The sequence below is a fragment of the Podarcis raffonei genome, chromosome 6 (genome assembly GCF_027172205.1).
Source record: "Podarcis raffonei isolate rPodRaf1 chromosome 6, rPodRaf1.pri, whole genome shotgun sequence".
Lineage (NCBI taxonomy): Eukaryota > Metazoa > Chordata > Lepidosauria > Squamata > Lacertidae > Podarcis > Podarcis raffonei.
In genome coordinates, this window is record NC_070607.1 from 38160597 (window position 1) to 38178888 (window position 18292).

At 41.3% G+C, this 18292-nt stretch overlaps 2 protein-coding genes and 1 long non-coding RNA gene across 9 annotated transcripts in view; 1 reads left to right on the top strand and 2 right to left on the bottom strand.

Moving 5' to 3' along the window:
• Positions 1-231: 231 nt before the first annotated feature.
• On the bottom strand, positions 232-10184 carry LEPROT (leptin receptor overlapping transcript). The gene is made up of 4 exons (XM_053392169.1): positions 9943-10184; positions 8288-8363; positions 6872-7058; positions 232-1389 (listed from the first exon to the last, which is right to left on the bottom strand). Exons 1-4 carry the CDS (start codon positions 9956-9958, stop codon positions 1273-1275), a joined length of 396 nt encoding a protein of 131 aa, XP_053248144.1. The 5' UTR covers positions 9959-10184; the 3' UTR covers positions 232-1272.
• Positions 10185-10439: 255 nt separating this feature from the next.
• The window catches only part of LOC128415651 (uncharacterized), a 107485-nt gene continuing 99632 nt past the window's right edge, over positions 10440-18292 (top strand). Inside the window, exon 1 of the long non-coding RNA XR_008331025.1 lies at positions 10440-10760. This is a non-coding gene — a long non-coding RNA (uncharacterized LOC128415651). The remainder of the gene's footprint in view (positions 10761-18292) is intronic.
• DNAJC6 (DnaJ heat shock protein family (Hsp40) member C6) overlaps positions 12319-18292 on the bottom strand; it is a 51140-nt gene continuing 45166 nt past the window's right edge. For all 7 annotated transcript variants that reach the window (XM_053392125.1, XM_053392123.1, XM_053392121.1 and 4 more), the window contains 4 exons: positions 17914-18180; positions 16943-17088; positions 15304-15480; positions 12319-14316 (listed from right to left, as the gene is read on the bottom strand). In XM_053392125.1, the coding sequence (XP_053248100.1) occupies positions 14215-14316; positions 15304-15480; positions 16943-17088; positions 17914-18180 (692 nt within the window). In that variant the 3' untranslated portion in view covers positions 12319-14214. The remainder of the gene's footprint in view (positions 14317-15303; positions 15481-16942; positions 17089-17913; positions 18181-18292) is intronic.

Here is an 18292-nt window from a genome sequence, read left to right on the forward strand (position 1 = left end):
GGCACACCCTTTTTGATACCCATATTAAATCAGGTTGAAGGCCACGTGAAATAAGGCCAGAGGCTACGGGATACCCACCCCTGCGCTAGAAAGTGAAGATTATCATTTTCCTTTATCACACCACCTTTAAAAAGGTGTATTCTGTATTATTTGAAAATGATGGTGAAAGACAGACTTTTGGAACACCAGGAAAAGAAGATCAAAGCTAAATTTCTATTCCTTTTTTTTTCTTTGCTGCAGCATAATTTATAAGGCAACTTCACAACCTAACCCTATGCATGTTGACTCAGGAGTAAATCCCACTGTCTTCAGTAGAGTAAACTGGTGCCTGGGTTACTCCCAAGCAAATGTGTAGAGTAGTGCAGCGTTAATTTTTATACCTCTACTCTTACCAGAGCTAAAACTACTTTTAAAATTAATTATCTCAAAACTTCCAGCAACACAGAATAGAACTGTCAATGCATGAAATGCATCTGCAGGATTGTATCCCATTTTCTCACTCATGCAAAAGCTCTTCTATAAGAGTGTATTTCAAAGCATTACAAACCCTGAGTAATTTAAGAATCGAATAGTCTGAGTATTTTACAAACATTACCATTAAAATGTCTTTGTGCTATTGTCACAAAGAAATGCTTACTACAGTTATTTCAGCACTTTGGCAAAATGAAACTTTTTTTTTTTTGCATTTGATATACTTTCAATACCTTTTTTTCTGTACTTCAGGATTTTTTTGTTTTTAAAAAGCAAATGTTGTATCAAATTTAAGTGTTGAAACAAAAACTCCACATCACTACAAATCCATCTAACCTGCAAGACAGTCCCAATTTGCAAAATGTAGGTTGCAGTCCAAAAAATTCTCACAAATTGCAGCCAGTTGCATCTATCCAACTAAAGAGAAAGACTAGTACTTAAAAGGCAATACATTTACCCTGTGTTAGGATGGCACCAGATACAAAAAGCAGACCCATATCCAATAGTGCATGGTTTTTCCCATTGGTTTTGGACTCAACTCCCATCATTGCTAGCCAGCAGAACCAGTGGTCAGGGATGATGGGAATTGTAGTCCAAAAACAGCTGGAGATCCAAGTTTGGGAAGCCATGCAATAGTGTAAAGCTATTAATGCATGCAAATAATATATGTCATCATATGCGTATGCGTGTATACACATACATACATACATACATACATACAATGCACTCTAAGATCCGTGTCATAGTAAAGCTCCCTGTAAGCCCTAAAGTGCAGGTCCATATGAAAATCCATTGTGAAGTCTACCACTGTTCCCAGGAAAAATCATCTCCTCTTCCAAATAGAACAAAAAAGCCTAAAATGGTAATGAAAATTACTGCATTTCCAGCCAGAACAAGGCAACAAGCTCCCCACTTGATCTGAAATACAAAGTGAATAAGAAGAAAGATTTACTCTCTATTCATTGATAGAAAATGCACCCTACTTTGAGCATTAGACACATACAAAGAAATACAACATCAGGATGCTAAAAGCGCTTACGATCAAACAGTAAATTTTGAGTACGAAGCAAACTAATGTAATCTGAAATTGTTACATACCTAAGTAGTCATTACAGGAACTAATTAAACATTTCGTTAAAATGCAGTGATATATATAAACAATTATTTGTCCTTTATGTGTACAATAAAAGTGGTCGAGAGAGTTCGTGAAAAGTTTACAAGATGCTCAGCGAGAATTTTTCAAGCTCATCCACAATTGTAGGGGAAAATCATTTAGAGTAATTTAGTGGCAGCCAGCCAAAGTCTTCTCAAAAGAGCAAATTAAAAGTCTGCCCCCATTACTAGAACTACTGTGGTGCCTCGCAAGACAAACGCCTCGCAAAACGAAAAACTCGCAAGACGAAAGAGTTTTCCGTTTTGGAGGTGCTTCGCAAAACGAATTTCCCTATGGGCTTGCTTCGCAAGAAGAAAGCCCATAGGGAAATCTCCGCCGGCCTTCAGAAGAGGTCCTGGACCTCTTCTGAAGGCCGGCGGGGGGCAAAAGTCTTTGCTCCCCCCCGCCTGCCTTCCCGGGATAGCGGAGAAGCGCAGCGCGTTTCTCCGCTATCCCGACGGCTTTTGAAGGCAGGCGGGGGGGAGCAAAGACTTTGGCCCACCGCTGGCCTTCAGAAGAGGTCCTGGACCTCTTCTGAAGGCCGGCGGGGGGCAAAAGTCTTTGCTCCCCCCGCCTGCCTTCCCGGGACAGCGGAGACTTCTCCGCTGTCCCGGGGCGATCTGAAAATGCGGGCGGGCGGCAGCGAACGCTGCGCTGCCGCCCGCCAGCATTTTAAAAGCCCCCGGGACAGCGGAGACTTCTCCGCTGCCCCGGGGTGATCTGAAACTGCTGGCGGGCGGCAGCGGACGCTGCGCTGCCGCCCGCCAGCATTTTAAAAGCCCCCGGGACAGCGGAGAAGTCTCCGCTGTCCTGGGGGTTTTTTAAATGCTGGCAGTCGGGAGGAAAGCCCTCCTGTCCCCGGAGCTTGCGGGGTGGGAGGTGGGGAGAAGGGCTTTTCTTCCCACCACCAGCCTTCAGAACAGCCTTCTGAAGGCTGGCGGTGGGAAGAAAAGCCCTTGTCCCCCCCCCAGCCTTCAGAAGAGGTCGGGGGACAGACTGTCCCGGACCTGGTCTGAAGGCGGTTTCCATAGGAACGCATTGATTGATTTTCAATGCATTCCTATGGGAAACCGTGCTTCACAAGACGAAAAACTCGCAAGAAGAAAAAACTTGCGGAACGAATTAATTTCGTCTTGCGACGCACCACTGTATGAAGGCCTGGACACCCCACTGTCTACACATCACTTCTCTTTGCCACCTTGGCCAAACTAGTATTTAGGTGAAACTGATAAAATAAAGATAAATATGGCATCCTTTATCTTTGAATGGTGAGTAAAATGGTTTTGAAAAAACAAAGTTTTAAAATAATATTAAAAAGAATTTACACTGTTGTAAATCTCTTACAGCTAAAATAAATTTAAACTGCTAAGTGATCGTTATTGCTCTAGATTACTAATAGGGCAATCCTCTATCTGTCTACTCAAAAGTAAGTCCCATGAATTCAATAGTGCTTGCTTCCAGATAAATGGGCATAGGATTACAGGTCCACCAAGCATTATTCTCAGAACTTGGTGCTGGAAAACTACTTTCAAATGCACGTATATGCAAAAACTCTGGTCAACCTGGGAACATTGAGTTCCTGCAACACGGAAGGCAGAAAGACGTTTGGACAACACAGTCACTAATCTCTTGTGCTTCTCACTGAGCCTTCAATTCCTGATCTTGTGCATCAGCGGATGCAAACCAATATTGTTTGAAAACATGCACACTATTAAGCAAAAAGCAGCCATGGAAGATTGAGAACAATGATCCAAGGAAGCAGTTGGATCATTTTTAAAAGTTGATGATATAAACTTTATAGTAACACTGCTTGGCTCAATATACATATTAATACTACTTCTTGATTATATTATAGGTTTTATGAACTTTCTAAAAATATGGAAGTTTAAAAAATAAATTTAAAAAAAGGTATTATTACTGCTAGCAGTCTTTTTTATATAAAAGCACCTAAAAAAGCTAGAAGCTGTAAAATGATTGTAGTAAACAAAATGTAGGTTTTATTACATGGTTTTATTATTTGTTAAAGTTATAGACCCATAACACAAACTCGATACTTTCTACCACAGTATTTTATTTAAGTTTTCTCAACTAACAAAAACTAAGATATACCTAAATACCTTTGGAAGCAGTAACTTTCAAAATTCCATCTCTAGCACTGGCACTATTGAGAAATATTGTTTCAATACAATTGATGCTGCAAATCTATAAAGATCTACTGTACTTCGGAACAAATAAGTCTCATAGAACTCTGTGCAGCTTACTTCAAAGCACTGTGCTGCGTAGCACTTATATTTTTACATTTCATAAATATGCCACATAGATCAGCAAATAAAATTCTATTGGCTTAGCCATTATTCACTTTAAGCTCTTCCAGTAGAGTAATTTTGGGTTTTATATGTATTGTACAGATTTTCTTTCACCAAAAACCTGTAAAAATGTTCCTCCCACCCATGGTTTCTGCATTTCCAGATGTTTTACAATCTTCAGCCTTTAGCAAAACATTGTTTGGTAAGAAAAGGAATTAGAGCTCTCTCTAGTGGTCGGACTGTATTATTTATTCTTATTTAACATTCTTAACAAAGAGAAATGGACTAAGTATACAGAAGATGTATACAGTCATACCTCGGGTTACGAACGCTGCGGATTGTGCGTTTTCGGGTTGCGGACCGCGGCGAACCCGGAAGTACCAGAGCAGGTCACTTCCGGGTTTCGGCGCTCACGCAGAAACTCAAAATGACATCACGCGCGTGCGCAGATGCGGCACTGTGGGTTGTGAACGTGCCTCCCGCACAGATCATGTTTGTAAACCCAAGGTATGACTGTAGTACTACTACTGGAAAATAAATTAGATAAGATCTTGGAAAGGAGAATTCTAGACATAACAAGTTTATGAAACCTCAACTAAGGGCTCGGGAGTAAGGAAACCAGGGAGAATACTAGTAGATATGAGAAAGATGTAAATATATCTTTACGTGCTTCTGTTCTGGTAACAAAGCACTGTGGCTCAATCATTAAGGCAAAATCAAGTGCACTAACAAAAAACAAAAAAAAGTTTGTTTATCTTAACCTGTCCTATTAAACTCCCAAAGTGAATGAGAGCAAACAGAACAGTAAACAAGATAGAAATGTAAATTGGGTGAAACAGACTGTTCACCATTTGTGAATGGGAGGGATGTTTTAAGAACAGTAAGAGATTGGAGACTGGAGTTTCAAAGGATTTCTAACTGGACACTGCAAGCAAGACAGCCAGCCAGCATCACCAAGCATTTTGCTGCCCAGTATGACTGTCCTTAGCCCAGCATGCTTGTCATTAGCCTATCTTGTCACAGGCAACCAACAGAGGAAGGAGAACAGAGCACCATAATAACATGCAAGGGCAACAGCTCTTGCCTACTGATGTTGCTGAACTCACTCCTGCTGGTAGGGAAGCGGATAGAGAGGAATACCTGAATGAAAGCCAAAACAGCATCTGCAATAGCTAACACAAACACCAAAAAATAATTCAGAGGAGTCAAGCAATGAAGCAGGTAATAGTTCGCTTTCTTAAAACATGGAAGGTGAGCAACTGCAGGTATCAGTAATCGCAGCATGTAGCACCTCCTTCTGCCTTCCTGCTCTCTGTGGATTTGGAAAAGTTGCCGAGCAGATAACGGAAAGCAGTATGAAGTCCTGCTATGCATACTTGCAAGCACAGGTGGGCATATAAAGGAGCTCCCGTCATCAAAGCCAGACAATGCAATCCGGTGTGTGTTAACTACACCTAAACCCCCGTAAGTTCAGCTAGGTGTTTACGCTCCTCTAGACTGCAGCTAGAAAACATTTATCGCCGAGATTTCAGAATTCCACTCACACTACCAGTGGTTTATTCATGTGAAAACCTTATTGCGAAATAGGAAACGAACCAGAATGCATGTAAACAATGCAAGAAGACCACTAAAAACTTATCAGTCTGCTTCAGTCTGAGGGCAAAATGGGGGTTCAGCCAAGTGCTCTTAAGAAGCCCTCTTCAGGCCTTAACACTAAAGACATGAAGGTCAGGAGTGAAGGAGCTGACATCTGCATGTACACACACACACACACACACACACACACACCACAGCTCACTACAAACTTTTTGCCCTCTCGTGTTCATGCTGGATTCCAGAGACAATGTGAATAAGGAAGTTATTAGCATCTGTGTCTGCCTCACACCCAGCACTATTTTTTTTTACAACACTGGCTGAGTCAGCTACAATCAGAGTCATTCGCAGTACCTCTGGGCTCCATCCCCAGTGCATGTCAGGGTCCGAGCCCAGAGATATGGGGACTAAAGAAATTAATGGCAATAACAGCAACTTCCTCACTCAGAACTGTAACTGCAAGGGCAGGGCAAATCCAAGGCTGTTCGGCTTGGGCTACAGGTTCTAAGGAGGGCTTATATTTAGTCACTTGTTAATTTTTTGGCATTTGACAACTTGCTTTTATGCACACTGGACCTAAATGTGACACTATCACACAGTTGAAAATTTAAGCAAGAGATGATTTGGTAAAAGGCAGATGTTAGAAGAAGCATTTGTTAAATATCTTATTTAACACTGCACTCTTTTTAGTGCTTTTTTTGTTTTCATGTATTGACATTTTGATATTATGGCTGGGCACCCCAGAACCAGAAGCATCCAGGCCTGGAAAAGTGTTGGGATAACTTTCTTTATCCTCAGTTACCCTGGGTCCTACCCCTCACCTGAGAAGTTAGCAGTGGCTGCCTCACCCAGTACTTCTATTTACAATGCTGAGCAATTTGTTTTTAAAAAAATGTAAACTTTTCTTAAAAAAAAAAAAACGAAAGGAGGGCAGCAGCATCACTCACAGTGACATTTGTGAAATTATGCTTGGTGCTTTGTTTGGTTTACTGTGAGCAGCAACTTAACCAGAAGACATTATTAAGATGACTCATTTTGTGAAGTGTTTATCTGCAAGGCAATGTGCCATACACCAGAAAAACAGGGTGTGGGATTTACCTAATGACTCTCATCAGAAGAAGCCCTGTCCAAGGACTTCTGCTTGAGCACCAAGCTCCCCCTAACCCAAAATTTGACTGAATGTGAGGAAACAGCACACAGGGGAAGGATTTGGGTGGGGGTCATTCCATCTGGCAAGCTGAAATGCTTGTGCTAATGGAGCAATCAGAAGAGTGGGATGTTGTATTTTGCCCAGGACTGTGAGGGGTCAAAAGGAGACATATAAACTTTTCTTGTGATAAGACCTTACCACTTCAACGCGTGCAAGGATAATAGGAAACGCAAAGGCAGAAACCACAATTCCAGTCGTGAAGAAACATGCCAACTCCCTGCAGGCACTGCTTGCGGCATCAGTATCATCGCTTACTCTTTTTGTGATGAAGTGGGGAATAGGACTTATGAAGTAAAATATCAAAACAAATAAAGGCCAGTAGACGCTGCAGAATGACAAACACAAAGGATGAGAGAAGTTAATGCCGTTTAAAATGAATTTTATGCACAACCTATTATCATCCTCTGAAATCGTAACAGCTGAGCACAGAAATATACACATAACTATATACAGTGGAACCTCGGGTTACGTACTGCCCCCTTTGCAAATACTTCAGGATATGCACGCGGCAAACCCGGAAGTAACGGAAAGGTTTCCACCGCCCGTGCCTATGCAGAAGTGGGTTACTGTCGCGCACGCCTGCGCAGAACAGGCGCCTCTGGATGCAAATGTTTCGGGGTAAGAACGGACCCCCGAAACGAATTAAATTCACATCCAGAGGTACCACTGTACATAGGAAAAAGTCACTGAAGTATAAATCTAGGGCCATATACATTTGTTCTTCCGCTCACTTCAGGATACGCAGTTTTCCAGCCCAACTGCATTTTCTTCCTCCTCCCTTCTTTGCCCCTTGTTTTCTGCAGTTTCATCGCTTTTAAAAAAGGGTAAATGACCCCTGGACGGTTGAGTCCAGTCAAAGGTGACTATGGGGTTATGGCACTCATCTCGCTTTCAGGCCGAGGGAGCCAGCGTTTGTCCACAGACAGCTTTCCGGGTCATGTGGCCAACATGACTGCTTCTGGTGCAACAGGACACCATGCCGGAAAACAGAGTGCATGGGAATGCCGTTTACCTTCCCACCTCAGTGGTACCCATTTATCTACTTGCACTGGCATGCTTTTGAACTGCAGGGTTGGCAGGAGCTGGGACAGAGCTTAGGGAGCTCACCCCGTCGCAGGGATTCGAAACGCCGACCTTCTGATCAGCAAGCCCAAGAGGCTCAGTGGTTTAGACCACAGCGCCACCCGCGTCCCTTGTCATCTCCTTTCCCCGTATCAGCTCAGATTCTAATCTGTGAACCTTTTAGCATTCTACTGCATCTTCTCTGACATGCCAATTTCTATTCCTCAACACCCACTGCTTCAGCAAAGGTTTACCAAACTACCCTAAGCTTCATTTTCCTTCTCGGCTGTCAGACTGCTCTCCCACACATTAACCCCGTTACAATCTCTGATGCCGTTCATTTCCCTCAATCATCTGAAAGACGTAAGAATGAAAAAAGAATTCAAGCTGCGTTCATAAACCACTTGCTTAAGGATTTCTTTCCAAATAAGCATGCTTGGAACCATCACACAACATAGAACAGTGATATATCTCGTATTAATTCAGTCTTACCCGTAACTTTCCAGTGCACACCCCAATACAAGAAACGTCAGACCCATAGCTCCAGTGAACGATAAGCCAACCAGGGCTACACAAATGGAAATAAAAAGAATGACATCACTAACACGCTTAACATTAATTTGTACAATCACAGTCTGTGCAGTTTAATTCACAAAGTGATCCAACATTGCAGTTAAAGGTGTAGCCTCCTGATACAGCAGATGTTCGATCTCAAGAGGTGGTCAGAATTCAGGCTTGTTGGATCTACTTTGATTTTTACTGGAACTCCAATCAGAGCCATTTAAAAACAAAACAGTTAGAATTAAATACCAAAGTGCCTCCTGAACCTAGGAATTTCTTTCCAGTACCAGAACATAACTGAGCTCACAGTCATTTCATGTAAAAAAAATCCACTCCTGGCTAGCTTTCTTCATTTCAGCAGCCTACATGGGGGTGGAGTGGAAATCACCTTGTTGCTGCCATTAGTAATCTAATGCAGATCACCCAGAGATCTACCAGTATATTCTGATGTACCTTAAGAATATGAGGAGCCTGATGGACCAGGCCAATGCCCCAACATCCGCTTCACAGTGGTCAACTAGATGCCTATGGGAAGCCCAGAACCAGGACCTGGGTGCAAGAGCTCCCCCCCCCCCCCTGCCACTTGTGATGCTATACAAGCGGCCTTCAGAGGCCTGCTGCCTCCAACAGTAGAGGTAGTACATTTATCATGGTTAATATCCACTGACAGCCTGATCCTCCATGAATTTGTCTTCTCTTCTTTAAAAGTTATCCCAAATTGGTGACTGTCACTACTTCTTGCATTTAGACAAGCCTAAATGCAGAGAAAGGCAAGGTAATTTCAACGCTTCAGTATTTTAACTTTTGTGTTTTAAAGTAGGGTTTGTTGAATTTTCCTTGATTTTACTGTTTTGTTTTTTGCAAACCACTTTGAGGATTGTTCGTTTTTACTATCAAGAGGTGTATAGATCTTGTGAAGTAAGTAAATAACGTTTGTTTCACTTTCGACAGCCATACTTCCAGGATGCGACCCTCTTGCTGGAATTTTTCAATGAGTAGGAAAATGAGTGTACCCATAAACATTTTTTTAAGAAGAAAAGCACTGGTAAGAACTATAGTGTTTTTGTTTGTTTGTTTGTTTTTTTGCTTTCGAATCAAAACCGATCGCATGTAAAACAATGGTCTGGGGTGGGTAACAGCAGCTGGGAAACCCCTGAACTGTTATATAGGCTTCAAGGGAAAGGAATTTTCAGCAAAATGTGACCGGCCAGAACCCTTCTCGGCAGTTGCTCCAGAGAAAAGAGCCCTGCCCTCGCCGGCGCCTCCGGATTCACCACCCCGCGTGCTTCACATCCACACCCTGGAAAAGGGCGTAGGAAGGAAGAGAAAGAGACCCAGCGCGGGCGCAGTGCAAAAACTTACGCTGCCCCAGAGAGGAGTCTGTTGTTGGCGACAACCGAGAGGGGGCTGCACAGCGAAAGGCTCCTTTAGCCGTATTTGCAGAGGAACTTTCCCCGGCAGGGGCGGGAGGAGGTAGCCATAGCGACGGCGGAGCGAGAGAGCCGCGCCGACGGGGAAAGCGGAGGGAGAGAGAAAGAGAGAGAGACAGAGGCCACCGCCGCGCGAGGAGAGAAGCGGCCCGATACCTTTAATCCCCGCCATGTCTCCTTTTCTTTTGCGGGGCGCCTTTTTTGCTCGCTCTCTCTTTCTCGCTGGACGACGAAGCAGAGGAGGCGGAGAATAATGTGTCGACTTCTTCCGCCTTCTGCTCACGTGGCTTCTGCTCTAACCCTTCCCCTTCTCACAGGGGGAAGGGAACAACAACAAAAAAGCAGCACTTTCTTTTTCTAAAAAAAGAAACTAAGACTCTTTTCACGCCTATGAACTGCCTCAAGGCTGCGCCAAGGCAGTCGAAGTGAGGGGAATTTCCCTCAGAAATGGCTTAAAATGCTGGTCCTGGTCCTATTGCTGCTTGTGCCAGATGTTCAAACATCTTTTTGTGGATCCATCCACCCGCATTTCCCTTTGCCCTCCCAGAGCATATTCGGATTGCAAAGGCTTGGGCGGCCTCTTATCTCACTTTCAGGGTCAAGCATAGGCTCCACAGAGCAAAAACCTTGGTTTTGAGGTCGGGCATGTGCTCGTCTGATATTAACTCCATCTTAAAAACAAAACCAACAAAAAACTTTAACTTGCTGTTTAGTCTGGGCTGCCATCCCAGACACTTCCCTGGGAGTAAGTCCCATGCGGTTAGCGGGGCCTACTTCAGAGCAGACAGACGTAGTAGGATGGCCCTGTTAGTAAAGCAAAGACCTCAGCAAGCGAGCGCCGTCATGCCAGCCAGGCACAATTCATCACCTCAGTTTCGAAAGAAGTCAGTGGGATTTTGTGGGCGTGCTGGTTTTTTCGCCCAACTAAATCGCACTTGTATGGATCCATTGATGTAGATCCATTTCCAGCGAGGGTAAGTCTTTTGACTGCACACACCCATGGATACTGTGGTACCTCGGGTTACATATGCTTCAGGTTACAGACTCCGCTAACCCAGAAATAGTACCTCGGGTTAAGAACTTTGCTTCAGGATGAGAACAGAAATCGTGATCCGGCGGCGCGGCAGCAGCAGGAGGCCCCATTAGCTAAAGTGGTGCTTCAGGTTAAGAACAGTTTCAGTTTAAGAACGGACCTCCGGAACGAATTAAGTACTTAACCTGAGGTACTACTGTATTTAGAAATATGGGTGGCATCTGTACAGCCAGGGGTTTCCATTACTTAAATCAAGCGTTAAGCATTGTCTAATTAGTGCTACTTGGGGTCCTCATGCATATTTATATACCCACACACCTTTCTAATTCATGCTTTCTACTGTTTCCTACCGCAATTTCCCCCGAAAGTGATTTCACCACAATGCCAATGTTTTGTATAAAGCAGACGCGCCAACCTGAATAAAATATTGTGGGGGCCCAGGTAAGCCCTGCACCGCATAATCAATCACATGACGCAGTGCACCCCCCCCCCATTTGAATAGGAATGCCCATCAACTTTGTGGGGGCCTGGCCCCCTCAAATATTTTATTGTGGGGGCTCCCAGGAGTTGACTTCTATGGTATAAAGCTGGGAGACATGGCAGCTAGAAGCATTTTTGCATTCAGTAAAACACATATTCTATAATGTTAGACGCAAGTTCAGAAAGAGGAGCAATAGTTTTAAGTTTATATAAGAATGAAGTCATTTGCTCCTCTCAGCATATAAAAATGACTTACAGCTGCATTGCTATCTATTCTTTCTTACCCAGGAGTAAGTTCCACTGAACTCAATGGGACTTACTCCTATGAAGACATATAGGATTGTACTGTAAGGTAACACAAGAGAGTACATTCAGGAACAGGTTATTCAGTCCCATGGAGTAGTGGGTTTATTTTCTTTCGCCTTCTGCTACAGCAGCCTCAGTATCAATATACTCAATAACATCCCCTTTGAAGGCGCTTTGTCTTCCTCTCTGCATAGGATAAAATACAAATAAAAAGGACTGAAAGTTCTTTCACCTTTTTAATATATATACAAATGCTTTCAACCAGTCACAGTTCATTGAGTATACTGCATATTTACAAAAAAGAGAGATTATAATAGTGGTTTTAGTCAGAACAGTAAACCTGAACATTGACGAGCAGATAGGACCAAAAGGAAAAGGAAAAGCCCTTTTGAGTTCAGTAGTTTTGACACATAGGTCTCACTTTCATGCACCATTGAAAGCACTGCAGTTAGAGAAGGTGTTTAAGTTGGGTAAGTTTTTTTCCTTTTTACTGAACTAGATGAAGCTTAAATGATATATTTATTTTGTTAAAATTTGAATTTATCCTGGGATTTTAAAAAAAGATCTATTAGTCTGATGCACAAAGCTAATGTTATTTTTGTAATTTCAAAAACTGATGCTACATTAACTGAATCCATTTATATTTCATAAGCATAATTCACACAATATCTACAGAAGTGAATGAAAGATTAAAACAAGTCACAGGAACATGATTCACATTTCAAAATGTTTTTAATAGACAAGCACATACTTGATCAAAACATTTCATAATATGTTAATAAATAACATCCAGTTTGTTATAGTTGTTCATACGTCTTAATATCTTGTACATATAAAAAGGAGAGCTTGGTGTTTTGTTTCACATTGGCAGTAATGGCAATAAATAATGGATCAATACAACAAAAAGATGGCATTTAATATAAAAATAAACATAGGCTGGTGGACATGCTGTATCTGCAGAAAAGGGTTTCCCACTATAAAGAAAATAGAACAACAGAAAACAGATTGTCTTAAAACACCAATTTGACCAAGATTTTCACGTCATCTAAAGAGTTTTCCCTGCATGTGGAAACCTTTTTGTCCACCTGTTGAACATCAAAAAGGCAGATGCATGTTACCATTTCCCCCCATACAGTGACTTTTGTAGCTACTATTCAACAGCTCCATGAAGAAATCGGCTGCATAATGGGATCCAATGTTTAATGGAGTCAGGTGGCACGATGCCTTCAACAGCCTGTAGATACTTGGTTTTCAAGAAATATATCGAATCAGCATCTATAAACACATTGGACCTCTATAAACAACCAAGTTTCACATGGCTGTTGCTGCACGTTGACTTAACTATCAACTGCTTGAAGGAGAGGAGACCAGATAATATTAATCTACCCCATGCAAGCCAGAGACCAGATTTCATTCAGGAAATGTCAATAAATAAAACTCCCATTATAAGTTTCTCTGCAAAAGGAGAAACAGTTCAAAGTGCTATGTAAAATTAGTTTCATTAGATGAGAGAACATACTTTTGTTTTATCATCAGATACCATAATGTGAATATATGAACATTATTGCTTACTGGGCCAATATAACTTTAGTAAGTAAGTAAATTTTCGTATTTTTTGCTCACCTCAGATCTTACAAAACTACATGAACATAGTAAGTTACCTATAGAAGTCCAGAAGTTGAGGCTACATGGTAACATTAGCTTGTGTTCACAAATGTTCTGGAAAAACTGGATATTTGATTCAATTTAAATATACAATTTGAATCAATTAAGAACATAACTTCACAATGCTGAAGAAGGCAGCAAAGTTTGTTTCAGAGGCAGGTTTCAAAGTGTTTTTTAACTGGGAATTTTTTTGCAAGGTATTCTTGCACCCTTACTTTAATAATAATGAACAGCAAACAACTTTAGTGGTCTGTTGATTTGGGATAATGCTTCAACAGGCTTTTGCATGTTAATAAATAAATAATAATTTAAAGACACTTCCCAAATTCTTTGTTGGTGTAAAATGTCTAGCTGTCTGCTTGTCTGAAACACGAAATACAGTACTATGTTTAAGGCAGCAGTAAGTTGCCAAAGACATATCCAGTTGCCTAGCTGTCATATTAAAAAAAAGAAACACTACAAGAAGTAATTGAAGGGTCAAATTATTATGAGAGTTTAGTGTACAGCAAATAACCACATATGAACATCCTTATGCTTTGTTTTGACAAAGCTTGTCCTGGATACAAACTTTAAAGACTAAGCCACATTCCTAGTGACACAGCATCTATTTGGTTTGTAGTGAGAGAGACCATTCATTTCACCTCACTTGTTCCAAGACAAGCAATCCCAGTTTTCTAGAATGCAACCTTACCTACCCTGTTTATACCTGAAAGAACACTATAAGATTAACTTCTAGAACTCCTCTCTTTGCATCTGTAATTCATGGCATACGTAAGGAGCAGCCTCCATACCTTCCCGCTCTCCATACGAAAAGGTTTTAGTGTTAGGGCTAGTCTTATTTTTTTCCAAATTTCCAGCCAGATACTAATTCAGCTGTGAAAATCTTGTGGCAAGGAACTATATGAGCACTAGCACAGGTCTACAGCAATATCTGAGGAAGTACGCTAATACAAGGGCTTTTGGCCTTGGTTTTCAAATTCTGACCAGGCATCATTGAGCTCCATAAAAATCATCTTTGCATATTGTTCATATGGCTGCCCCGTAGCCTACAAGAAAGCAAAACAAGATACATCACAAACATATTAAAATAAGCTTAAAGATGACACTGTTCATACAGAAAGTCAATAGCAGAGTGTAGATATAATTTACGCTTATCATAGAAGAGCAAGCATGCTGAAAAGGGTGGCATGAAACCCTGAATTAACCCAGAATAGTTACGAGTTGACAAAAATCTTTTCTAGCCTATATCCCCACATCTACTTATCAGGTATTTGTAGATTAAAAGAAACAGTCAACATAGTATAAAGTTTTCCTACCTAGCTGCCTAGAGGCAATTCTTACTCATAAAAGGCAAGCATATCTTTGATCTGTGCATACATGTTTTTTTTGCAGCATTTACCCTGGGGTAATAGGGTATGTTTTAATGACACTATAGAAGTAGGTTGTGGTTGCTCCTGGTACATATTCACTTGCCTTTAGTGAATAAGCTTTATTGCAACCTGTAGTTCTTATGGAGATAGACTTACAACTTCCAATAGGCCGGCGTAGTATTTACCTATTGATATAGTTTTGAGCTATAAAGTAATGTTGTTCACCATGACCTCACACCTTGCCCACACAATCTATCAACATTTCCCCTTGTTTAATTTTTTCCAGACCCATCAGACTTTAATTCTTAGCCTAAGCATATCAGTTTTATGAGCCACAGTTTTTATTTTAAAACATTTTTTTTGCTGCAAAACTCAAACCAGAAACATAATTAGTAAACATGCAAGGTCTTATTATTTTCATTCACTTGACTGAGCCATATCACATTTTCAGACTATTTCTGAAATTATCCCAATAAACTTTCCCTAAGCTCCCACACAACTGGTAATAATTGCTAAACCAAAGATTTTCAGTGAACTGCAGTGACTCTTCGCTCCATATTGTTTTAAAGTGATAATGGTGAAAGTAATTGCAGGGATGGATCAAGTAAGAATCATTAAACTAGTACATGAGGTAACAGATTAACATAAAATATTATTACTTACTTTATCAGGATGCACAACAAGCACTGCTCTCCGGTAAACCTTCTTTACTTGCTCTGGAGTAACAAGATCTGCCATGCCCACAGGTTTCCATTTTGTCTCTCCTTCCCATAGTACTGTGTGCATTGTGGACAACAAGGCTCTTATGTTTCTCTCCTTTCCTTCAATCCATTCAAGGATCTGTGAAAATAGATAATGTAGTACTAAACCAAACTGCAAGATAATATCTATACTAGCATGAATACTTATTTGATTGGAACAGTTTATAGTTTGCTTCTTCCCAGTTTGCTTTGAATCTCAGAAAGACAGGAGATAGATATCATCAAATGGAAATGTCAAATCGTTACCTCCAAGAACAGATACATAAAACTGCTTCTGAATATGGAGATTCAGCTAGTATTGTTCTGTAACTCTCCAAATTAGAATTGTGGGATACATGGATATAGCTAGTGACCAAGGAAATTAGTGTGAATCACATGCCCAAGGATTCAACAATATACCGTATTTTTCGCTCTATAACACGCACTCGACCATAACACGCACGTAGTTTTTAGAGGAGGAAAATCCGTAGGCATGCCACCCGTAGGCATTCCCTCCATAGCACGCACAGACATTTCCCCTTACTTTTTAGGAGGAAAAAAGTGAGTGTTATGGTGCAAAAAATACGGTAAATAGAATAAACTTAGCAAAATAAATATTAGGTAACTTATATACATAATTCATAATCCTCCAAATGAAAGACTTGTACCGTTATTGGGACAGACCCTATTTATTCCTTCATAAAAGATTAATGTCAGTTTAATTATAATAATTATTCATGAGTTTTTCTGGTAATCATTCCAACTAGTGATTAGTTGGAACCCACAGACCATATGAAGAGAGTTGGAGCAGAAGGCATAGTGAGTTTTGCACTTATCTTCCATCTAAACACCTTCATTTGCCATAGGGATCACAGACCTTTTCACCCCTTAAACAGTAATTAGAAAAGAGCAAAATGGGTTTAGAGACCCCCCATGGCCAAAGCCATTGCTGGGGGAAGCTGGGCTAAGTGGGCTTAGCCCCCCACCGCCCCCGACGCCCACACCTTGTTGAATGGGTTTGAAGCTGGCTGATTATGAAAAAGTGATGAGAGGGAATTAAGGTCTGAGGGAGCAGGCCAAAGGCCGCCCTTTTTCCTGATCCAGTCCTTGCTCCCCACACAGGTCAAGACCTAGAACCTGCATGCTGTTCTCTACTGCCAGAGATATTTCCAGGTAGCATGAGGGAAGAATGCATGCCAACTTTCACCCACACAGAGCTTAGGAGAACGGAGATGGGGGAACTGTTTTAATCCTTCTCCCACACTATTTTCCTGCACAAATAGGGAGTCCCTACCATCAAGACAGAGTCTTACCTACATTTAGACACAGTCCATCCCCACCTTCTCAGTTTTGAACAATCAGTTCCCTTGTGTGGATACTGAAGCTTTCTAGAAAAATATAGGCATGCAAAACCCAAATACTGACAAGGTCCTGTTACTGATCTTGGTATCATGCTTGCATCGTAAAACATCTCTGAAGTATTAAATATTCAACTATTATGCAATCCAGTCAAAGCAAAATCTTGAACAATTTGGAAATCAAATCCAAAGCATTCAGCTTACTTTTAATTTTTCAGGGTCCATCTCCTTGGCCATTTCTTCTTTCCTCATTTCTGCTATTGTTCTTGGTCCCTTTCTGTCTTTGTGAGCATTAAAGCCTTGACCAGATAAGAGGTCTTCAAAATCAGCAGACACTTTTGGTTTGGATTCTTAATGGGAAAAAAGTATAGAGTGTTAAAAGGAAGTATTACTTGATTTAAGAAGATATAAATGTCACATTATTCTAAATACTTTACAAAATCATTCCGTACGATGCAGAGAAGTACATATGGGCATACCTGTATTTTTCCTCTGCAGCGCAAACAGAAGGAGTTTAAGCACTTTTATTCCCAACACCACCGTTGTGAGAAAGATGGCACATTCACCCCTCTGCTGAGTACAGGTCACTCTAAAAACACAAGTCACTTAGCACATCACCCTTTCTAAAGCATCCATGTACAAGCAGGATTTCCCAGTTGAATCTTACAAGTTTTGCTTGCCCATTTTTAACTTGAACTCACTCAGCAATTCAAACTGAATAAAATAGTGTGATAAACAAGAACTAGATGCCTTCTAACTATTTGCTCACGACATCTGTTAAATCTGACACCCATTAAGTTGATGCAGAACAAATTAGGGTGAAGCTGAACATTCTGGCAGCTATGGGACTGCCACCAAATATGACAGCCCCTCTGAGTGAGTTTCTTTCTTCCTATCTTCCCAGTAGCATCTCATGCCAATGGCAAGATGCAAGGTCATAATGCTGCAGGTTTCCCCATCCCTATTCCACACTGATGACAACGGTCAGGGCATGACATCATGTCTGCAATAATATCTAGTTCTTCACTTAGAACCAGAATGTCTAAATTAATTTCAAAACACATCGCCTGTATTATAGCTGACTGAATATTTTCAGCTTGGAAATACTCCACCTCTAGGCCTTCAAAACTACAAAACCGCATCGGAAGACTAAAAAGATCAAAAAATCAATTTACCAGAACTGCCTGATCCTTTTCCACGGTCATTTTGGCCACCGGGCGCTGCAGAAAAACTCACATTATAATTAGGCCTGTTCTGTGGAGAGGAATGTGGCATGCTTTGTTGGGGTTTTGTCTGTGATTGTGGCCAAGAGTATCCAGTGCCTTGTTGCCAGCTGCCTCCTCCCATTGGCTGAGGAGATGGTTTCTGTGGTGACCCCATAGGAGGAAATACTCCACCCATTCCTGTTGGTGTGCTGGGTTTGCTAGCGAAGGAAGGACAGCCTGAAACATGAAGCAAAGCATTTTGTGTTAATAATACTGCCTGTGTAATAGGAAAGCAGAATTACCAGTTGATATCTGGTAATTTCCTTACTAAGATTCAAAGGACTGCAGG

Coding starts and splice junctions, on each gene's coding strand:
- LEPROT (XM_053392169.1), bottom strand. Junction 7,059..8,287: donor TGTGCACTGGAAAGTTACGG/GTAAGACTGAAT, acceptor GTCATTCTGCAG/CGTCTACTGGCCTTTATTTG. Junction 1,390..6,871: donor TCCTTGCACGCGTTGAAGTG/GTAAGGTCTTAT, acceptor TTTGTATTTCAG/ATCAAGTGGGGAGCTTGTTG.